We start from the raw sequence: 18,596 nt of genomic DNA, 5'->3' as shown, positions 1-18,596 counted from the left end.
GCCAAACCTCTAGGAAGCCTTCCAGGACACCCTCTACTCCCGTATCCAGGTTAGATGCCTCCCCACACACTTTACCCCATGTACCCCCATAGAATCCTCTATGGCATTCATCTTATAGGATTATAGCTCTTATCGAATTGGCTCTCCAATGAAGCTGAGTTTGATGGTCATGAGTTTCAATATTATCATGTGTTTTGATATTCCCAATATCTGACGCCAACCCCTGGCATTTGTCAGGCAACCAATAAATGTTCATCAGAGAAATGACTAAAGAATCAGAAATCACAGATTTTATAACTAGTTTTCTTCAATTGTGTGACTTTTGTCAATTTACTTCTCTGAGTCTCATTTTCTCCTCAAAAATGAAGATACTGAACTAGATAATGTCTTATGGAGCCTCCAGTTACAGATCTCAAGTCAAGATAAAACTATATCAAAGCATAGCAATGTTCTATCTATGTAAGGCTGCAAACGTTGAGTAGCACGGAGCATTCAGTCAATAAATATCTGCAGAATAAAATGGTGCTTTTCCTTTTTTTCCTATTCACAAACAACCTGGATTATAGGAAAATTTGTCACATTTTCAATGAGGATAGCATCAAATCTCAAGTATGGTATTGTTTTTACAAGACAGGAATTTCAGATTTAGGTGTTTATGTAATTCCAACAGTCTTTCGATCAGGTAAGCATTGGTTCTCTAAAATTTGTGGATAGAGCTCTCAACAACTAACCAATTTAATAAATGCACATTGATTAAAAGTTTAACTGTTTTCAACACTAGCCTGTTAAGCTCCATGAGAACAGGGATAATGTCTGTCTTATTCACTGGTGACCCAACACCTAGCAAGTGCCTGGCTCATATCAAAGTGTCAGTAAACATTCATTAGATGGATGGGTACTGCTTAAATTAACAGTGGCTCCAGAATAACTGAAGAAGGAGGTTATAAATCATGGTATGTTCTGGCCCATTCTTTTCTAAAGTTGCTTATAAACTACAGAATTATCTGGCCCAAAATTTTGTGAGACATGTCTTAATCATCTGTAATAGTTTTGACAATAAAATACCAATAATTAACTATTAATTAACATCCCAAACTCAAAACATGACAAGTATTTAAGGTGAATTAATTTATTAAGAAAAATACATATATCACTAAATTTACTATTCACTGCTTCTAAATATATATTTTTTTAATAAAGAACTTACTTCTACAATCATCTTTAATATCTATAGTAGCAAATGGCATATCTACCAGGGAATCCATAGTATTGGCTTCAAATTCTTCTGGCACTTCCTTTATTCTTGACACAGTTTCACATTCATTGGAATTTATTCCTCCTTTATATATCAAAAAAAGAAAAATGTATTATTTAACTTATTTAACATATCCTCAACAACTGAATTCACTATAAATTAACATCTGTTAATTTAAGAAGTGGTACAACTTGAATTCAAATTTATTATAAAGCTATTTATTTTAATATTATTTATACCAGTCTACATTTTTATAAATATATTTTTATGCTAAACAACTTTAATAATTTTCTGAAGCACAGTATTCAACTTAGGGTTAGATGAAGACTAAGTTAATCTATATCTTCAAGATCTTCTATAGCAATTTTTTAATTCTAAACTATATTTTTTACATACCATTTGAAATCAAACCAATAGGTTTTGTCAGTCTTTTTCACATTTCTTTTTAACAATATCACTATGTATGTGTTCTGACTTATATTTATTTTCTTTGATAAAGACTCTTAAATTTTTTCTCTCCATAACGTTAACATTGAAAATTCAGTCAAAAATATATGGCTCTAAATATGCTTTTCTGGAAATTTAATAATTATAAAGCAAAAGGTCTTAGTTTACTATGAGTCTAATTATAAACTCACAACTATTGAAATATGTAAGAACAAGTAATAGTTTCCTATTTTTATGCTTGCATTAAAAAATACAAATGCAGTTTACACTTCACCAAAAGTTATAATAGATCAATATAAAAGTTTTAATAGGTAAATAGATATCTTCTACCTTTTGGCATATGCAGCTGCACAAAGAATAATCATCAATCATGTAGCTTAAAATTGAAATGCTAGCAACAGAGTAGGGTTTGTGCAATTAAATATGTACAAGGCTGAATGAAAACCAGAACAAAATGAAATATAATACCTTTTTTCTCTATATTATTCTTAATCTAAGAAATTTGTAATAAATTCTAAGGATATAATGTACAGCATGGTAACTATAATCTATAGTTAATAACACTGTATTTTGTAGTTGAAATTTAATAATAGATGTTAAGCATTCTCACCAAAAAACAAAAACAAAAACTGTGAGGTGATACATATGGTTATTGTGGTAATTATTTCACAATGTATACGTATATCAGATCATTACACTGTATACTTTAAACAGACACAAATTTTGTCAATTATACCTCAATAAAGCTAGGGAGGAAAGAACTTTACTATATGAAATTGACCCATTTAGCACTGATATCTCAATACTAGCTCCGAAGTCCATGTGCCACTTAGGCATATACTGAACTCTTGGCATTATGTGGAATGAATGGGTTAGGGAGGCTGACTTCTGTGCTCTAATAATACATTTTGAAGGCAAGAAGAAGAATTAAATAACATAATGAATTAAATTTAGTCTTTTTTTAGTGAAAAAAGTTCTTGAAATAGTTCAACAGTTTATCTTGAGCTCAATTAATCAACAACAGTTAGAGAACAAGAGCTATGCAGAGCACTCTGGCTACACCGAAAAGAGAATCATGCAGTGGCAATGGTGATGATAGTGGCATTTAGGTATTGATGCAAGGCAAGGGGCAGCTGTAACAGAAATGATCTGGGACTAGAAATCAGGAGGCAGATATTCTAGTATTGGCCCGGCCTTTCACTAGCTGGGTGACCCCAGGCAAGTCATGTAAACTTTCTAGGCCCAAGTAGTTATCTCTTAGATCAGTAGTCCACAACCTTTTTGGCACCAAGGACTGGTACTTCTATGAGAATCTAATGCCTGATGATCTGATGTGGAGCTGAGGCAGTGATGCTAGTGCTGGGTCGCGGCTGCAAATACAGATGAAGCTTTGCTTTCTTGCCGCTCACCTGCTATGGTGTGGCCCACTTCCTAGGTTCCTAATAGGCCACAGACCTGTATCGGTCCAAGGCCCAGGGGTTTGGGGACCCCTGTCTTAGCTGACAAAGTTGTCCTAGTTGGTTCTACAGCAGACTGGGAGATTGAATTAACAATTGAGAACAATCAACTTAAAAGCAAAGACTAAGATGAGAGGTTTACTGTCAAGGAAAACTTTCCTGATCCCCAGCTCAGCGCTGAGTTAGGTAATCCAGTCTCTTTCCAGTACCTAGTGCTTCCTCCAGTCACAGCACAAATACATTCTGTTACAGACGTCTACTTGTCTGCCTTTCCATTAGACTCTAAGCCAAAGGCTCCAAATAATTTTTCACCCAAACCCAGGACTCCTTTGAGTGAAAGGGGGAGCTTTTTACGATTACACCCCTTTCAGTATGGTCACCCTACTCTAAGTTCCTTAAATACCATGCCTTACTTTCCTTTGATTCCTCAATGCCTAGCACAGTGTTCATCTCACAGCTGGTGATCAATACATGTGTACTGAATGCATCAAGGTAAGTACACATTTGGGAGTAGTTAACAAATCACTCAAGCTACACTGCAATATAGTTATCTCAATGCCCAAGAAAAAAATAATTCCTGGTGTTTAATGGCAGCTTCAGTACATCATAGATTCTCATTTTCACAAGATGAGTGAAGGAAAGGTACTACTATCCCATATGACATAAAAATAAAAATTGAAGCATTATATGACTCGCTCAACATCATTATCCATTTTGTTAAAGCATATATAAACTCTAATGATTATGTCAAAATCAAGGAGTCTAGAACGTGAAATACAAACTTTATTACATTAAATTACAGAATAAATGAAACAATTTTTTAAGATATGAATTATTAACTCAAGAAAAATAGAATACCACTTCCAAGTAACTGGTCATTCTATAGAGCAATATTTCTCAATGGAGTTCAAATCTACAAGCCTTCCTCGAGTTCTCTAATCTTTAGTGTTTGGACAAAGGCTGGCAGACATGAATTAAACATATATCCATCATAATGACATTTTCTTTTGCGGAAGGTATAAATATTTTGCTTTTGGAAAACTGCCTTAAAACAACTGACCCTAAAATAAAGCATCTAAACTATAAATTGTTTTGAGTACTTAAAATTTGGTCTAACCATAGTTAAAATAAAATTCTATCTTTTGTACAAATCCAAATAAAAATAATGCTGCTAAGGGCACTAATTAACAAAGTTGAGGTGAAACTGGCAAACTACTACTGCTATTAACAGCAGCAGCTAACATTTGAGTACGTACTATAAATCAGGCACAGCCGGAAGCATTTTACAGATAGTAATTCATTTAACTCACACAACTGTGCTATCCCGAAGGTACTTTTTTACTGATTTTACAGACTAGCTAATTAAGTAACTTGCCCATGGCTACAGCTAGGTCTTGGGGCCAGAATTTAAACTCAGTCACCCTGCTGCCAAAACCTGCCCTTTCAAGCAACATGCCCTACTGCCTCTTAACATAGTTTATGGCACTGTAAATTGAGGTAATCCTTTCAGAAAGCAGTCTGGCAACAGATCAGGAGCCATGAAAATGTTCTTCTTACTGTATCTGTGCATCTATCATATATGCTGACATAGACTCCTCATAGGTTTAAACATAAAAGAAAAAGTGAAACAGCTTAAATGCCTAATAATAAATATACTCACTCTAATGACAAGGAAGGAAAATGGCTATAAGGATTGCAACGAACAAAAGATTTATAACAAATACTGACTTTTTAAAAAGCAAAGACAGTACTACATATGCTCTATGGTTACAATTTCATAGGAAGATGCTAAAAGATATGTATTTAATATATTTGTATTTTTCCACTTTCCGGTATTCAAATCTTTTAAACTGAATACTACTTTTATAAGAAAATAATTACTGCATACATTTAATATATTACAAAACCATACATTAAGTATACGTTAATATTCAAATATAAGTACATTCCAGCAAATGACTTCATCGTTGACCCGCCAATAAAAGTAAAAAGGATAGACAGTTGGCTTTTGGTCGCATAAAATGTAAGTTTCCTATCTGGATAGTAAAATATGACTTTATTAAGCAAGACTCTTCTATTCACTCTACTAGGTATATACAGTATGTATAGTCCCCAAGAATCGATGGAAAGAGTCAATAGCATCCATGCTAGACCTGGCTTAGCTACTAAAAACAGTAGCATCTTACATCTGGATAAATGTTGAGAGCTGTGTGATAATCAACAAGTCAACTGATCTCCAAGCTTTGGTTTCCTCATAAAAAGAAAACAAAAGTACAATCCAAATTACTAGAGATAAACGGACAAAATAAGTTGACTATCTTCAAAAGAATGTAAGTAGACAGTAACCTCCAAAAACATCTTAAACTTTGTTAAGGAGTAAGGAAGAGACCCAGATATACTCTCTCAAAACCTCAAACTCTCCGACCCCACCCACAAGGCCTTAAAGATTTTCCCCATAATTGTAAACATATTTACAGTAGTTAACGGCTATTATATAACACATTTTAATGTTTTCTATCTTTTTATGCGTTTATACTACAAAGAGCTCGCAGAGCACCTTCTAATTGGCTCTTGGTCCCTTTCACCGAAAGCCTAAACCCTAACTCGCTCAACGAACAAACTTCAGTTCACAGTAAATGCTGACCTAAGCTGGAAATTAATACTGGGCCCTGCTACAGATTTGGCGCCCGTTTAAATAGGTCGTTTCTACACCTAGAAGAAAATCCTAAACGAAACAGTGTGGTGGGTCAAGTCTTTAATGTTTGTGATGTAGGATAAAAACCGAGATTTTTCTGGGTTTTGTGGACCACGCACCGTCGGAGGGTGTGTGACAGCAACAAGTCTGTACTAAGGGTCAGAGACCAGAAAAGCAGAGACAAAACTGAAACTTGGGGTGGGTTCACATCCCTCGCCTCCCGCCGCACCAACAACAAACAGTGCGTGCACTAAAACGCGTAGTTACAAGCAGCACTGATCACACCCCCTTGCACGGGGGTCCTCAGCGCTACACCGAGTCCTGCTCTGAGGGAAGGACAGGAGACTCCGCGCGCTGGGGGCGCCGCGGGTGGGTGCGAGGCCGCTGCACCCCGCGGCCGGAGGCCGAGCGCGGAGCGGGGCCCACGCCGCCAGGCTCAGGTCGCCCCACGCGGCCGGCTCGGCAGCCCCGGCTCACCCGCTCCGGGGCGCTCCATGGTGGCGGCACTACCGGGCCACACGTCTCGGCAGGCGGCAGAGGCGACGGCCCGGAGCAGCGGCCCAGGACCGCGCGCGAGGCGGAGGCGGAGACCAGGGCGGGGCCGGGATCCGGCGGGCGGTGCGCGGGCTCTGGCCGCGGCGACCAGGCCTGCGGAGGCGCTGAGCCCCCAGAGCCGCTGTCCCCGCAGAAGGTGCATGCCCAGGCCGGGCGGGCTCTCGCAACGGGCAGAAGGAGCTGCCCAGATGCGGCGGCCGAACCCGGATTCGGGCTGCGCGCGGGGGTGGGAGACAGTGGGGAGTGGCGACCCGCGCGCGGCGAAGAGCGGGAGCCGCTAGGTGCTCAGTCCCCGCCTTCACCCTGCAGCGGGGCGGCCCCTGCGGCCTTAGCTGCCTCTGTTATTTCCCGTGGCCCCGCCTTTCCCGTACCACGCTTTGAAGGGGTGAGATTGGGACCCGGCTGAAAGCTTTTCCTGGCTTAGGGTCTCCTGTGGATCCTTGTGTTTAGTTTTGCAGACAGCATTCAAAACACAGAGTTCTGATTACAAAATATTTGGAAAGAGCGAGTTGTACAGAAACGACACTTTGGCCACCTGTATAGTCAGATATTTTATTTATTTTGCTTTTTAATTTTTAAGCCAAATTGTGGCAGTCTCAAATTTTTAACAATGGTTTTATGCCTACAGATTAAACAGAACCGGCTACTGGTTATTGAAGATTAAAACACTGGTGTGAGTAAAATGGAATAAAAGGAAATTTAATTATAAAAACAAACAAAACAACTTTGACCTTGGAACAGAATTCTACTGATTTTTTCTTATAAGTGCTAAGAAACCATGCATTAAGAAAACTAGGTATTTCTCAACAAGTTAGCCTGTTTTTCGAATACTAACACTTGGCTTATCTTGAATGCATCCTACATGGGGATGGAAGCAAAGACCTCAGCACAACTATAATAGATCATACACAAGTCATAAAGCTTGCTACTCTCACATTTTAAAAATTCTAGCAAGTTTATTTGCTGTGCACACACATAGCAATTACGGACTGATTACAAGGGTGTAATAGGTTCCCCTAATATTTATCAAATGCCTAAGCTCCCTCCTGAGGTTGACCAGGTGAATAAAACAGGTCTTTTTCTTAAAGAGTTGATCATCTAATGCAGAGAAAGAAACATAACTGCAATAAGTAATAAACTAAAAGCTGCAAAAAGAAATCCATGTTAATATCAAAAGGGATCAGACTATGCCACCCCAAAACATGCTACTTCTGCATAAGGATTATTTTGAGTTGAAGGCAATTAAGAAACAGACTGGGAGAACTTTCTGCCCTCCCCTTTTTGGCCTAAAAGCAGGACATAAATTTCCCTTTGTAAAGATAACAAATTTCCATAACTTATCTGTGTAACTAACCTTATCAAGCAACCCTATTCACCATATATTTCCTAGTCACCACCTGAAAGAAGAAACTGTTAACATCTTTATACTCCCAAATGCATAGAGGTTGCTCAATGTTGTTGTATGAACGAATAAAACTCTTGAGCATCAGATATGTTTAAATACTTAGATTCGTCAATAGAAAGTAAGCAACATACCCAAATAAGTTTCAGAATAAGAAACAATATAATGGGTAATCTTAATGTCAGTTCAGCTGGCTGAGGTAGATCCTCTCAGATTTGAGGGTGATAGTCTCTTGCAAATTAGAAGACCAAGTCCTCTCCTGTAAATTACGCTCTGCTTAAGGGATAGGGTGGGGTGGGTAATGTCATAGATTATTTGGACCTCTGAGAGTGCTAGAATTCGTTGAGCTAGCACGTGCCTTTACACACAACAGCACTGTTTCTCCCACGAGGACAGTGTACACTGCCAAGGTACCTGGATTGAAAGTTTTATAAAACAGAGTTCAACTGAGTAAATTTTAAAGATCTTATCAGCTTTATTAAATGATTCATGAATTAGTCAGCATCCAATCTAGCAGAAAGGAGTTCCAAGGAGCTGTACTAAATGATTTTTATAGGCAGAAGAAAGCAGGAACTAGGAAGTTATACCAGGCAAAAAAGCAAATTTGTTATGGCAAGGTCTCTTTTCCTTAGGAGACAGTAGGAGTCTATCAGACAGATTACCTAACTAGTGTTGATTAGGTGATTCCTGATTGACTGGTTTAAGATCCCTTGTCTGGAATAGCCAAAACTGTAATTAAATCTTGGTTTGCTGATGTAGGGCTTAGCATAAGCAACTCCATTTGGGGCCTGTTTTCTTGTTTTTATCAGAAATGTTCAGGTTCGAGCTACCATACTACTTCAGTTCCATGACCCCTCTCTGACCTTCAGGGCCTGTTGCTAAATTGACTCATTCATCCTGCCAGCCTCCTTTCTCTTTGTCAAGTTCTCTGAAGTCCCTCATTTCTCTAGAGTGATATGGTTCTGTCCCCATGCATTTCTACCAAACAGGTGAGTTGATGCTATTTTAATACTTGTTCTAGGAGGTGTCAAATTACAAAGTTAAAACAATTTAGAAAAGAGTTTGATGTCTTTTATTCAAGGGAAAGCAATCCATGGATTAGGGGAGCATAGTACCTTAGAAGCAGTGGAGATGCTTCCCAAGGATTATGGGGCAAGAGTAAATTTTATAGAACGTTTGAAGAGGCAACACGGAACTGGCATAGTTAGCTAAAAGGTCCTTATCAGGCTAGGGAAAGGTATACTATCCAAAACTGTTTGTAGGATTGTCATTGATATTATGTTTCCTTGACAGTGAGGCTTTTCCCAGAAGTGCAGGCTGACTTAGGTTAGCTCCGTGACTTTGTCTGGGCCACTGGGGCTGCCTCCATTTTGTGGGTCTCGATATACAATTTAACTTTATCAGAGGTTCTTTGGTCCTCTCAGTAAACGACAGCTGTAAATGGTTAAAGAAGATGAAGTCATGCAGTTCTACAGAACATGGTCAAATATCAGTAGAAAGCCAGGTGGGACCCTTGGTGACCCAGGGTGACTCAGGATATTCCAAACCTCTAACTCAATTCTCTGACTGGTTCATCTGCTGCCGTTTTACCTAATCTTTGGCTTTCAACTTGGCATCAGAAAACCTCCAGAAAGTTTGACTTTAACTTGTGTGTTTCATTTAATTCTCATAGTAGTGAATAGCTCTGATTCTGTTTCCAAAATAACAATAAAAGAGAAAGGTTGTTTACCTATCTAGATTTTCCTCTCTGTTCTAAGATTTATACTTTTCCTACCCACTTAGCTCCTTATTAAAATTCCATTACTTAGCATATATTTTTTATTCCCCTTTGTTTTTCTTAACTCCTTGAAAATAAAATATAGGAAAATGAAGGAACTATAGAAATAGGTTCCCTTTAGCAAAGTGTTCATTTGAAAGTCTCAGCCTCAGGCTTATCCTTAGGTTCAGCAAGTGTCCTCATTCACCTTTCTTTACCCTTCCTGGAGTTTCTGAGGCCAACACTGCCATCTGAATTTTCACAGTAGGCATTCACAAAAAGTACTGCTTTCCTTTCCTGCCCTAGAACTTCCACCACATATATTTCAGATAAGGTGACCAATTGTACTAGTTTTCCCAGGACCACTCAGTCTTAGCACTGAAAGTCCCATGACCCCAGAAGCCCCCTCAGTCCCTGGCAAACAGACATTATTGATACCCTAATATGGATCAAGAAAAATGAGACAGTGTGTCCAAAAGGTAAAGATTTCTGTGGACTTAGAGAGCCAAGGAAGGCTTGTAAGAGTAAGTAATATTTTAGACCAGATCTGAAAATGAGTGGATTAAGAGAGCTGGAGCATGGGGGTAACACATTCCAGGCTTGGGGAGGCAGGATTGTACAAGTAGATGCAAAAGAAAGTGGGTCTACCAGTTTGACTGGTTCACGTGGCAGAGGACTGAACGATAAGGCTGCAAAATTAGGTTGGGACCAGATTATAGAAGGTCTTAAATGCCAGGCTAAGCAATTGGGACTTTATTACATAAGAATTGGGATTTGTTAAAGAACTCTGACCTTGAAACTGTCATGGTTAAGGATGGCTTTAGAAAGACATCTTTCAGATCTGTGCAGAATTTGATGGAAAGGGCAGAGAGTCAAATCCCCAAGTCTAGTTTGTTCACTGTGGTGCTGCAGGAATCCAAGTGTGAGGAGCAGAAATCTGAACTAGGGTGTTGGCCTAGAAATAAAATAAAAGTGATAGATTTAAGAGATTACAAGATGATAATTGGTGAAATTTAGCAATAAATAATGTGGAAAAAGAGAAAATGGGTTGACTGGCACCAAGACATTAGAAGTGGGGTGACTTGGGTGTTCCCAGAGCAATCCAGAATGAGGAGGATGAGAAGTGAGACGATGAAGTGGGAGAAGAGTTGAGTGAGAAAGATCCAGAAAGTGTGTGCTGTGTGGTGGACCCTTCCCCTGATCTCTCAGACATCTTCAGTAAAGTCTATAATCAAATTCACCAACCTTAAGTGTGAGTGATTTTGTTGTGGAAACCAGAACGCAGCACACAAGGACTAGTGGTGGTAGTTGGGGGGGGGGCGGATTATTGATTGTAAGTACTTTAAGAATTTGTAGAAATCTTAAGGAGAGGGCTAGACTTTCACATGCCATCAGAATTCGAGCCAGTTTTGCTAGATATTGAGGGGCAGGAGCAGCATTCAACTGGATTCCATTGAAATGCCCGTGGAAAGGAACTAGTAAAGAGAGATACAGTAAAAGAGAAAAACCAATTGAGTAATATTGGGGGTAAAATGTCAGAACAAGATGAAGGCATCGATCGTAGGAGAGATGGGAAGGAAGCAGTTTAGAATAGGTGGATCCTGATAAGTATTGGGTGGCATCTTGGTTAAGGGACCTATTTTATAAAGATGTCAGTTTTCTTGATGAAAATAGGTGGTGAAGTCATTTGCTGGGAGAAGACACTGAGGGAAGTTTATAGATATATAAGTAAGTGGTCATAGAAACTCTGGGTTTGGAAGACATCATCCAGGGAGAGTCTGGGGTGGTAGAAAATTAGACAACTGTGAATGGAACACTTTTCCCATCTTTGTGATAACAATATGAATCTTTTTTCTTGTGCATTTCATCAGCTGCCTGAATCATTACATACTTACTACATTTCTTCCATTCTGGGTAAGAATAAGAAATAATCACTATAAAAACATCTTCATCAACATGATTTTTTTTCTTCAAATAAAAAAAGAACATTAACTTATTATGAGGTATATGCTAGTTTATATCATTACTCAGAAGATAATGATGTTCTTATATTGTTTTGGGATAATCTCTGTTTTTATACACTGAAGTAGTGCTCCTGACTACATTTTGGGCAAATGCCAACTTGGAAGATTAGGCTTAACAGCTCTAATTAGGCTTTCTGAATTTGATTAGTGCTGGGGATTAGTTTCTTATTTGATAGTTTATCTTGCAGGATTTCTAAGCTCGAAACTGTATTTTTCTTCGTTATTTTTTGTATCATATACATCATGTAAATCATCATAATACTTTCCAATAGACCGTTCTGCATTAGTGATTTGTTGATGCTATTTTGTTTTTACTCTGTAGTGAGATTTTCTGAATACTAAAAGGAAAGTGTTAAGAACTATGTCAGATTCCATTTTCTGGGTCATCAGGGCTGTATATTATTATTTGTTGGTTTTATTGTCCTCTTAATGTGCTAGAAAATGTTGATGCTGGTTATCTTTAAACATCTCATTGTCCATTTTAAATGCATAATTTTTTTTCAAGGCAATAACATAGATTATATTAATAGGGTATTAATATCTGGATTAGTAGATTTCATGTCTTTTCAAATTTAGTCATAGTATTATGTATTTGGCTTAAGTATTCCTTGTTTTTAGTTGTGTAATTGATATTTCAAACAATATCACACAAGACTTCACTGGCAAGGCTAACCTTATTTGCATGCCAATCAGAATATAATTGATAATTACTATATTATGAGGTTTTATTTTGAATAATGTTAGAATCAGACAATGTAAGAATGGGGAAAAAAATAGAAAAAGCTTAAGAAATAAAATCAGAACTGAAGGAGATTTTAGTCCATTCTCTCATACACAGTAAAGTATTTCCTTACAGATAATGATCAGTTTGAATATATTATCTAGTAGCTCTTTGTCTAAATATGGTGTAGTTTCAATTCAAGGAATATCTTTCATTGTCTATTGATCTTGCTATATATATATTGAAAGAAAGCCAAAATAATTATAATCAACAAAATGCAAAAAATCCCTTTACCACAAGATATCTATTCCCCAAGATCCTCTGACTCTTTGAATCTTGTTACTTTATAGAAACATACTACATTTTATAGACATAATCTCTATATAAACAATGTTATAGTTTATCACTTTTAATATTTTTTAAATAGCTATTTCAAATAGGTATTTTTATAGATAGCATAATTTACACTATATTGTTATGTTTTGTTGTATTATACCATCATTACTTAAGCAGTCCCTAAATCTTGATCCTTTTGGTTATGTTTGGCTTTCCAGTCAGATATACTTACAAATACCCTTGGATTTTTTCCCCTTTTTCTCTTGACACATACATCAAAAATAAATTTACCAAGTTAAGAGAAACTTGTTTGATTTTATGGTTTTTTTTTTTTTTTAGCAGTATATTAGATTGATCTACAGGGAAAAAAAAAGTACAATATAAAAAGCATCACCTCTCATGAGGCCCTCACTACAATAGATTAGTTATTCACCTTGTACTTCTTCTTTGTATATGGTCGTACTTATATTATCAGCAGTGCTGAAATCTAATAGTCAAATATGTATCAAGTATCCAATATATTACCAAAAACTCACTGGGCCTTACAAGTAAGCATCATTGTCCATGGGCAGCATAGTAGAGTGCTTAAGAGCAGGGACTCTGATGGCCAGATTGCCTACCAAATTAAGTATGAGTTCTTCAGCTATACACTCAAGGCCCCCAAAGTTCATCTCTACACACTTTATTTTTCGGGGGGAAGGGGTTTGTTGTTATTCCCTAACATCTTTCAAATACATCCAGTAAACTAATAATTTGCTCTTCCCTAAACATCTTGAAGAATTCTAACAACTATATTCTAGTGTATGATGTTTACTTCACCTAAAATGTCTTCTTCATTACCTGTAGAAAAAAGTTCCGGTCCTTTCTAGTCTTTTCTCTTTTTCCACAGTATTTGTTAATTGCTTATTTATGAAGAGAAACTATTCCTTAGCCCAAATATTCATGCTTCGTAGTTCAGGAACACAGGTCAGTGACAAAATTTCATGGATGTCAACACGAAGAAATTCTTTGCATTCCGAAATCAGTTGGCACACTAAAAGATACTAGCCTTCCCCATCTCCTCAGAATCTTTCATGAACTTGTAATTTCTGTGGAAATCTGCGTGTGCCTTCTTCCTTGATTTAGCCATACCAAAATTATAGAAAGCTGCTACCTCCGAGGGTACAATGATTGCTCCAACAATATGAAATTACAGATGCTCAGCCAGAAGGCCACATATCTGAGTTTCATCAAAGCACTGGAAGCCATGGTAGTTGTATTTTCCCTTGATACCAGCGTCTTTCCTGATCCTGGTGCGTTCTTTAATGCTCATCTCACATGTCCCCTTTATGTAGTTTTCCTAACCAAATGGGTATATTATTTACTCTGAAATTCCCCTGTGCTTTATTTTCACCTGTGTTGGGTATTTAAAAGAGTCTTCCTTCCATCATAGGTAATTCTCTCATTGGATAGTTAGCACATTAAGAAAGCCTACTATTCTGCTTAGTATTTAGGATAGGCTTGATTTTTTTCCCTGAAATAAATGATGAGTTGACTGATCCATGACTACAAATCAAGGCTTCATCTCATTTATACTATATAAGTGAAATGGAAAATCTAGGAAATTCCTGGATAATTTTTAAAAATATTTTTGAATCTATGATCTTGCAATTTTCTGACCAAAGCCTATGAGTGGCTCACTTTTTGTAAAAATCAATCTTTGCCTTGTTATCTTTTTTTAAAATTAATTAATTTATTTTAATTAGTTTCTGGTATACAATACATTGGTTAGACATCTGTAATGTTCATAAAATATCCCCAATTGCTCCCTCCCTCCCCTCACCTAGTCATCATATTAATGCTAACTGCATTCCCTATGCCGTGCTCCCCATCCCCATGACCATCTATCAACTACTAATTTTTACTTCTTTAACCCTTTACTCCATTCTCCCAGCCCCCCAATGCCCCTCCCCTCTGTCCATCACCAAATCATCTACTATATTTGTGAGTTTGTTTTGATTAGTTTGTTCTTTTTGTTCCTTAGATTCCACATATAAGTGAAATTGTATGGTATTTATCTCTCTGTCTGACTTATTTCAGTCAGCATAATAACCTCTAGGTCCATCTATGTCATTGCAAATGGTAGGATTTCATTTTTTTAATGGCTGAGTAATATTCCATTGTGTGTGTGTGTGTGCGTGTGTGTGTGTGTATGTGAACCATAATTTCTTTATCCAGTTGTGTGTTGATGGGCATTTAGGTTGTTTCCATATCTTGTCTTTGCCTTGTTTTCTTTGCAGGGAGTTGACTTCCATAATTTCCAAGGCTGTATCTCAAAGTATTTGACCTCAAGATCTTGAGCTAATCAGAAACAAGAAATTTAGTAGCAGTTTCATGTCACTGTCTGGAAGGAGCTGGTCTCTGATGTATTCTCCACAATGACTGGGCTGCTCTGTTGTTAACCTTCTCCAATTTACTTGCCTTACTTTGGATTGATTGAGACCCCCTGCAACCTCTCGCTTCCATTTTTTTCCTCTCTTGTGATATGGAAGTGATATTCTCTATGTCGATTTTTTAAGGGGTTGTCCTAGTTAACGAGCTTACAAAAATTTAAAGTTAATATCTTTACCCTCTTCCCAGATAGCAAAAGGATCTCAGAAGGTTTTAACCTAAAGCTATTATATGCTATTGTTGCCTAATAATCTCTCTTCTCTGACAATGTTTAAGAATGATCTCATTGTCTTTGGAGCATTCTAGTTTTACTTTTATGAGTCTAGGCATGAATTTATTTACTTACCTGCTAGGAAATGTTGGGCTTCCTGAATCTGAGAATCTCTCAACAACTTAGGAAAATATTTCACCATTGTTTCTCTTTTTCTTATTCTAGAAATTATTATAATTTCTCTTTTGCCTATTATTATTGCCTTCTAGAACTCTGATTGAATTATGTCAGAAATTCTGACTTCGTCCTCAATTCCTAACAACTTCTATATTCTCCATCTCTTCATCTCTCTGACATTCATTTTGGATAAATTCTTCAAATGTTCTTCCAGTTCACTAATCCTTCCTTCAGCTTTGTCTAATATGCTGTTCACCCCAGCCACTGAGTTTTGAATTTCAGGTATTATATTTTTTATTCATTCATGGGCCTCTATTTGGTTCTTTTTCAGATCTATTTGTATTTTCTTCTAGTCTATTGCTCATGTTTTCAAGTTTTTCTATTTCTTTAAGCATATTAACCATGTTATTTTATATTCTATATCTGATAATCCTAATAGCTAAAGTCTTTGTGGATTTGATGATTCTTTCTGGCTTTTTTTCCCTATTTCTACTTACATTTCTTTTATTTCTTATGTATTTTGTGAATTTTTAATTGTGAGCTTGTGTTGGAAATTCTTTGAAGCCTGGTTTGAAGTTACATTCCTCCAAAAAGGACATGTTTTTTTGTTTGTTTGTTTTTTCCCCTGTGTCACCAGGGGGCACTATTAACATGGAAGAATTTAAATTAAATTCCCTATTTGATATTTTATATTTCATAGGTAAGGTTGCCAAATAAAATACAGGACATCCAATTAAATATAAATTTCAGGTAAAAAAAATTAATGCAATATTTAGGACATATACTAAAAAATTATTCAAACTTAACTGGGCATTCTCTATTTGCATTTGCTAAATCTGGCAACACTACACATAGCTTGAATTTGGCTTCAAACTCACATAAGCACTTGCTTGAGGTTATGAAACCTCGAGGCATTTTTTTCCCCATTGTCTCAGGGCAATGGTAAATTTGTAACATCATCTACTGTAAGGTAGATCTTTAAGGTAGATTTATTTCTTGCTCACACTTATACTGAGTGTGTTGTTCATTAGACTCTCAGATATGTGTAGTGAATTATTATAAATACTTGGCTCTGCACAACATGTAATTTTCATATAAACTTAAAGTCCCTTAGGTTGACCCTTAGGGTGAAAACCAGCTTCACAGATTACTTACCTTCTCCGACATAAGAAACGTCTAAACCTGGAGAAAAATTTTACAAGAGTTTATTTGAGCCAAACTGACGACATATGCTAGGTGGCAAGATCTCAAATGCTCCTGAGAATAAGTTTTGCAGCAACTTCTATGCATTTGAAATTAAGAAGGGAAAGTAAGGAAGATTGCATGAAGGTGGGAGAAAGCGAGGCAGGGATTGGATTACACAGAATAGTTAAGATTATTTGCTTTCTAAACGGTAGTTATGTTTCAGAAGGAGGGGTCTGAAAGGGAGCATTTCAAAGGTGTGTTAATGTACAAAAATGAAGGACAGGGCTTGCTTAAGGTGAAAATAAACCTTTTGTTAAAGAAGTTATATGCCTGGGTCGTGACTACCCACCATGACCCTACCCAGTTAGGAATTTATGATCAGATCACCCTGTAAGGTACTTTCTATAGAAATCTTTTTTTCATCCATACTTTTCAGGAGTCTTTTCCTTTTCTTTTTTGTTTTTTTCCACAGATTACTTACATTCTTGCCTGATCCATAAATCCTTTACAAATATTTTAACATAGTTTATCCAGCATTTCTAATTATTTTTTGGCAATGAGAGATCAGAAAAAAGGTGTTGTGAGGGGAAGTCACTCACAATATCTCAAATGATATTCTATCAGAACCAGATGTCCTTTAATCCTTCATTCCTGCTAGTTCTGAAATCTGGTATCCTTGGCAGTGTCTCCTCCAAGTTTTAATATTTCTTACCAATCCATTTGAGTGTAGTCCAGAGTAGTTAGTATCATTTGACTTGGCTTTCATACTCTGCAAAGACTGGTGAGTTATCTAGCACAGAGTGTGGGAACCTAGCTCTGAGTACCATTGAATGACTTGGGTCCACTATCACAGCTATTTCCTACCAGTGCTCTTTCTCTGAGGCTAGAATCTATTTCCTTGTGCCTAGTCTCTTGAGGAGTTTTACAGAATATAGGACCACTTAATGCTGCTACCACTTGACTTGTCTTCTGAGTTAGTCCAAAGGAATCCCCTTCTTACTGATGTGTCTTATCTGCAGTTTCTGGAACTAACTTGAGATTCCTCATGAGATTAGCTTTAGATTAGTTTTCTAGTTGTCTTTAGGAAGACCAGTTTTCAGAGCAGACTTAGATTCCCCTGGACACCCCTGCCATATGAGTAAGTGACCAGCTTCTTTCTCCTCCCTATCAATCCCAACAGCAGAATTTTAGCTTGACTTTCTTCTAGGCCTACCCAGTACCGACACTCTTAATATCAGTGGTATCCTAGAGCTGGCTCATATACACTGTGAAAGTCAATTGTTAAGCTTTAGGAATTTTAAGAGCTAGTGATTAAGCCCAGCTATTATGAAGATTAAATTATAGAAATATATTATTAAATAAATTATATTTAGAATAAGGACAATTATAAAGCTCATAGGAGAGAAGAAAACATAGCAGTCAATCTTTGTGCCTTGGGTTAGGCAAGTATTTCTTAAATAGGACACCAAAAGCATAAGTAACAAAAGAAAAAAAATAAAAAAAATGACTGCATCAAAATTTAATATTTTTGTGCTTCAAATGACACTACTAAGAAAGTGAAAATACGACCCATAAAATGGGACTGTTTGCAAACCATATATTTGGTTAGAGACCCTTATCCAAGTGTTTGCCTACAGCTGGGCACCTGGGGTTGGGGGGCAGATCATGAGGGTGAATTTGACTGCTAATGGTTACAGGGTTCCTTTTTGGAAAGATGAAAATGTTCTAAAATTAGATTGTGGGTGACAGTTGCACAAATCTGTAAATATACTGAAAACCATTGAATTGTACACTCTAAATAGGTGAACTGTATGGTATGTGAATTATATCTCAATAAGCTGTTAATAAAAAAAAAAGACAAATATTCAAAACACATAAGTCTCTAATTCTTTTACAACATTTTACTATTATCTATCTCTTGAGGCTATTCCTGAGTGGCCCCAAA

The 18,596-nt window shown here is 37.0% G+C and overlaps 1 protein-coding gene across 3 annotated transcripts in view; it reads right to left on the bottom strand.

Moving 5' to 3' along the window:
- Window positions 1-6,707, bottom strand: part of AKAP7 (A-kinase anchoring protein 7) — a 105,753-nt gene extending 99,046 nt beyond the window's left edge. Inside the window, exons 1-2 of one of the 3 annotated variants that reach the window (XM_039849929.1) lie at window positions 6,332-6,707; window positions 1,208-1,339 (exon numbers count right to left, since the gene is read on the bottom strand). In XM_039849929.1, coding sequence (XP_039705863.1) covers window positions 1,208-1,339; window positions 6,332-6,551 — 352 coding nt within the window. In that variant the 5' untranslated portion in view covers window positions 6,552-6,707. The remainder of the gene's footprint in view (window positions 1-1,207; window positions 1,340-6,331) is intronic. The other 2 variants (XM_039849931.1, XM_039849930.1) reach the window with 2 other exon arrangements.
- Between the last annotated feature and the right edge of the window lie 11,889 nt (window positions 6,708-18,596).

This window comes from Pteropus medius, unplaced genomic scaffold (genome assembly GCF_902729225.1).
Source record: "Pteropus medius unplaced genomic scaffold, Ma_sr-lr_union100, whole genome shotgun sequence".
NCBI classification, from domain to species: Eukaryota; Metazoa; Chordata; class Mammalia; order Chiroptera; family Pteropodidae; genus Pteropus; species Pteropus medius.
This window is presented reverse-complemented; position numbering and strand designations above follow the sequence as displayed.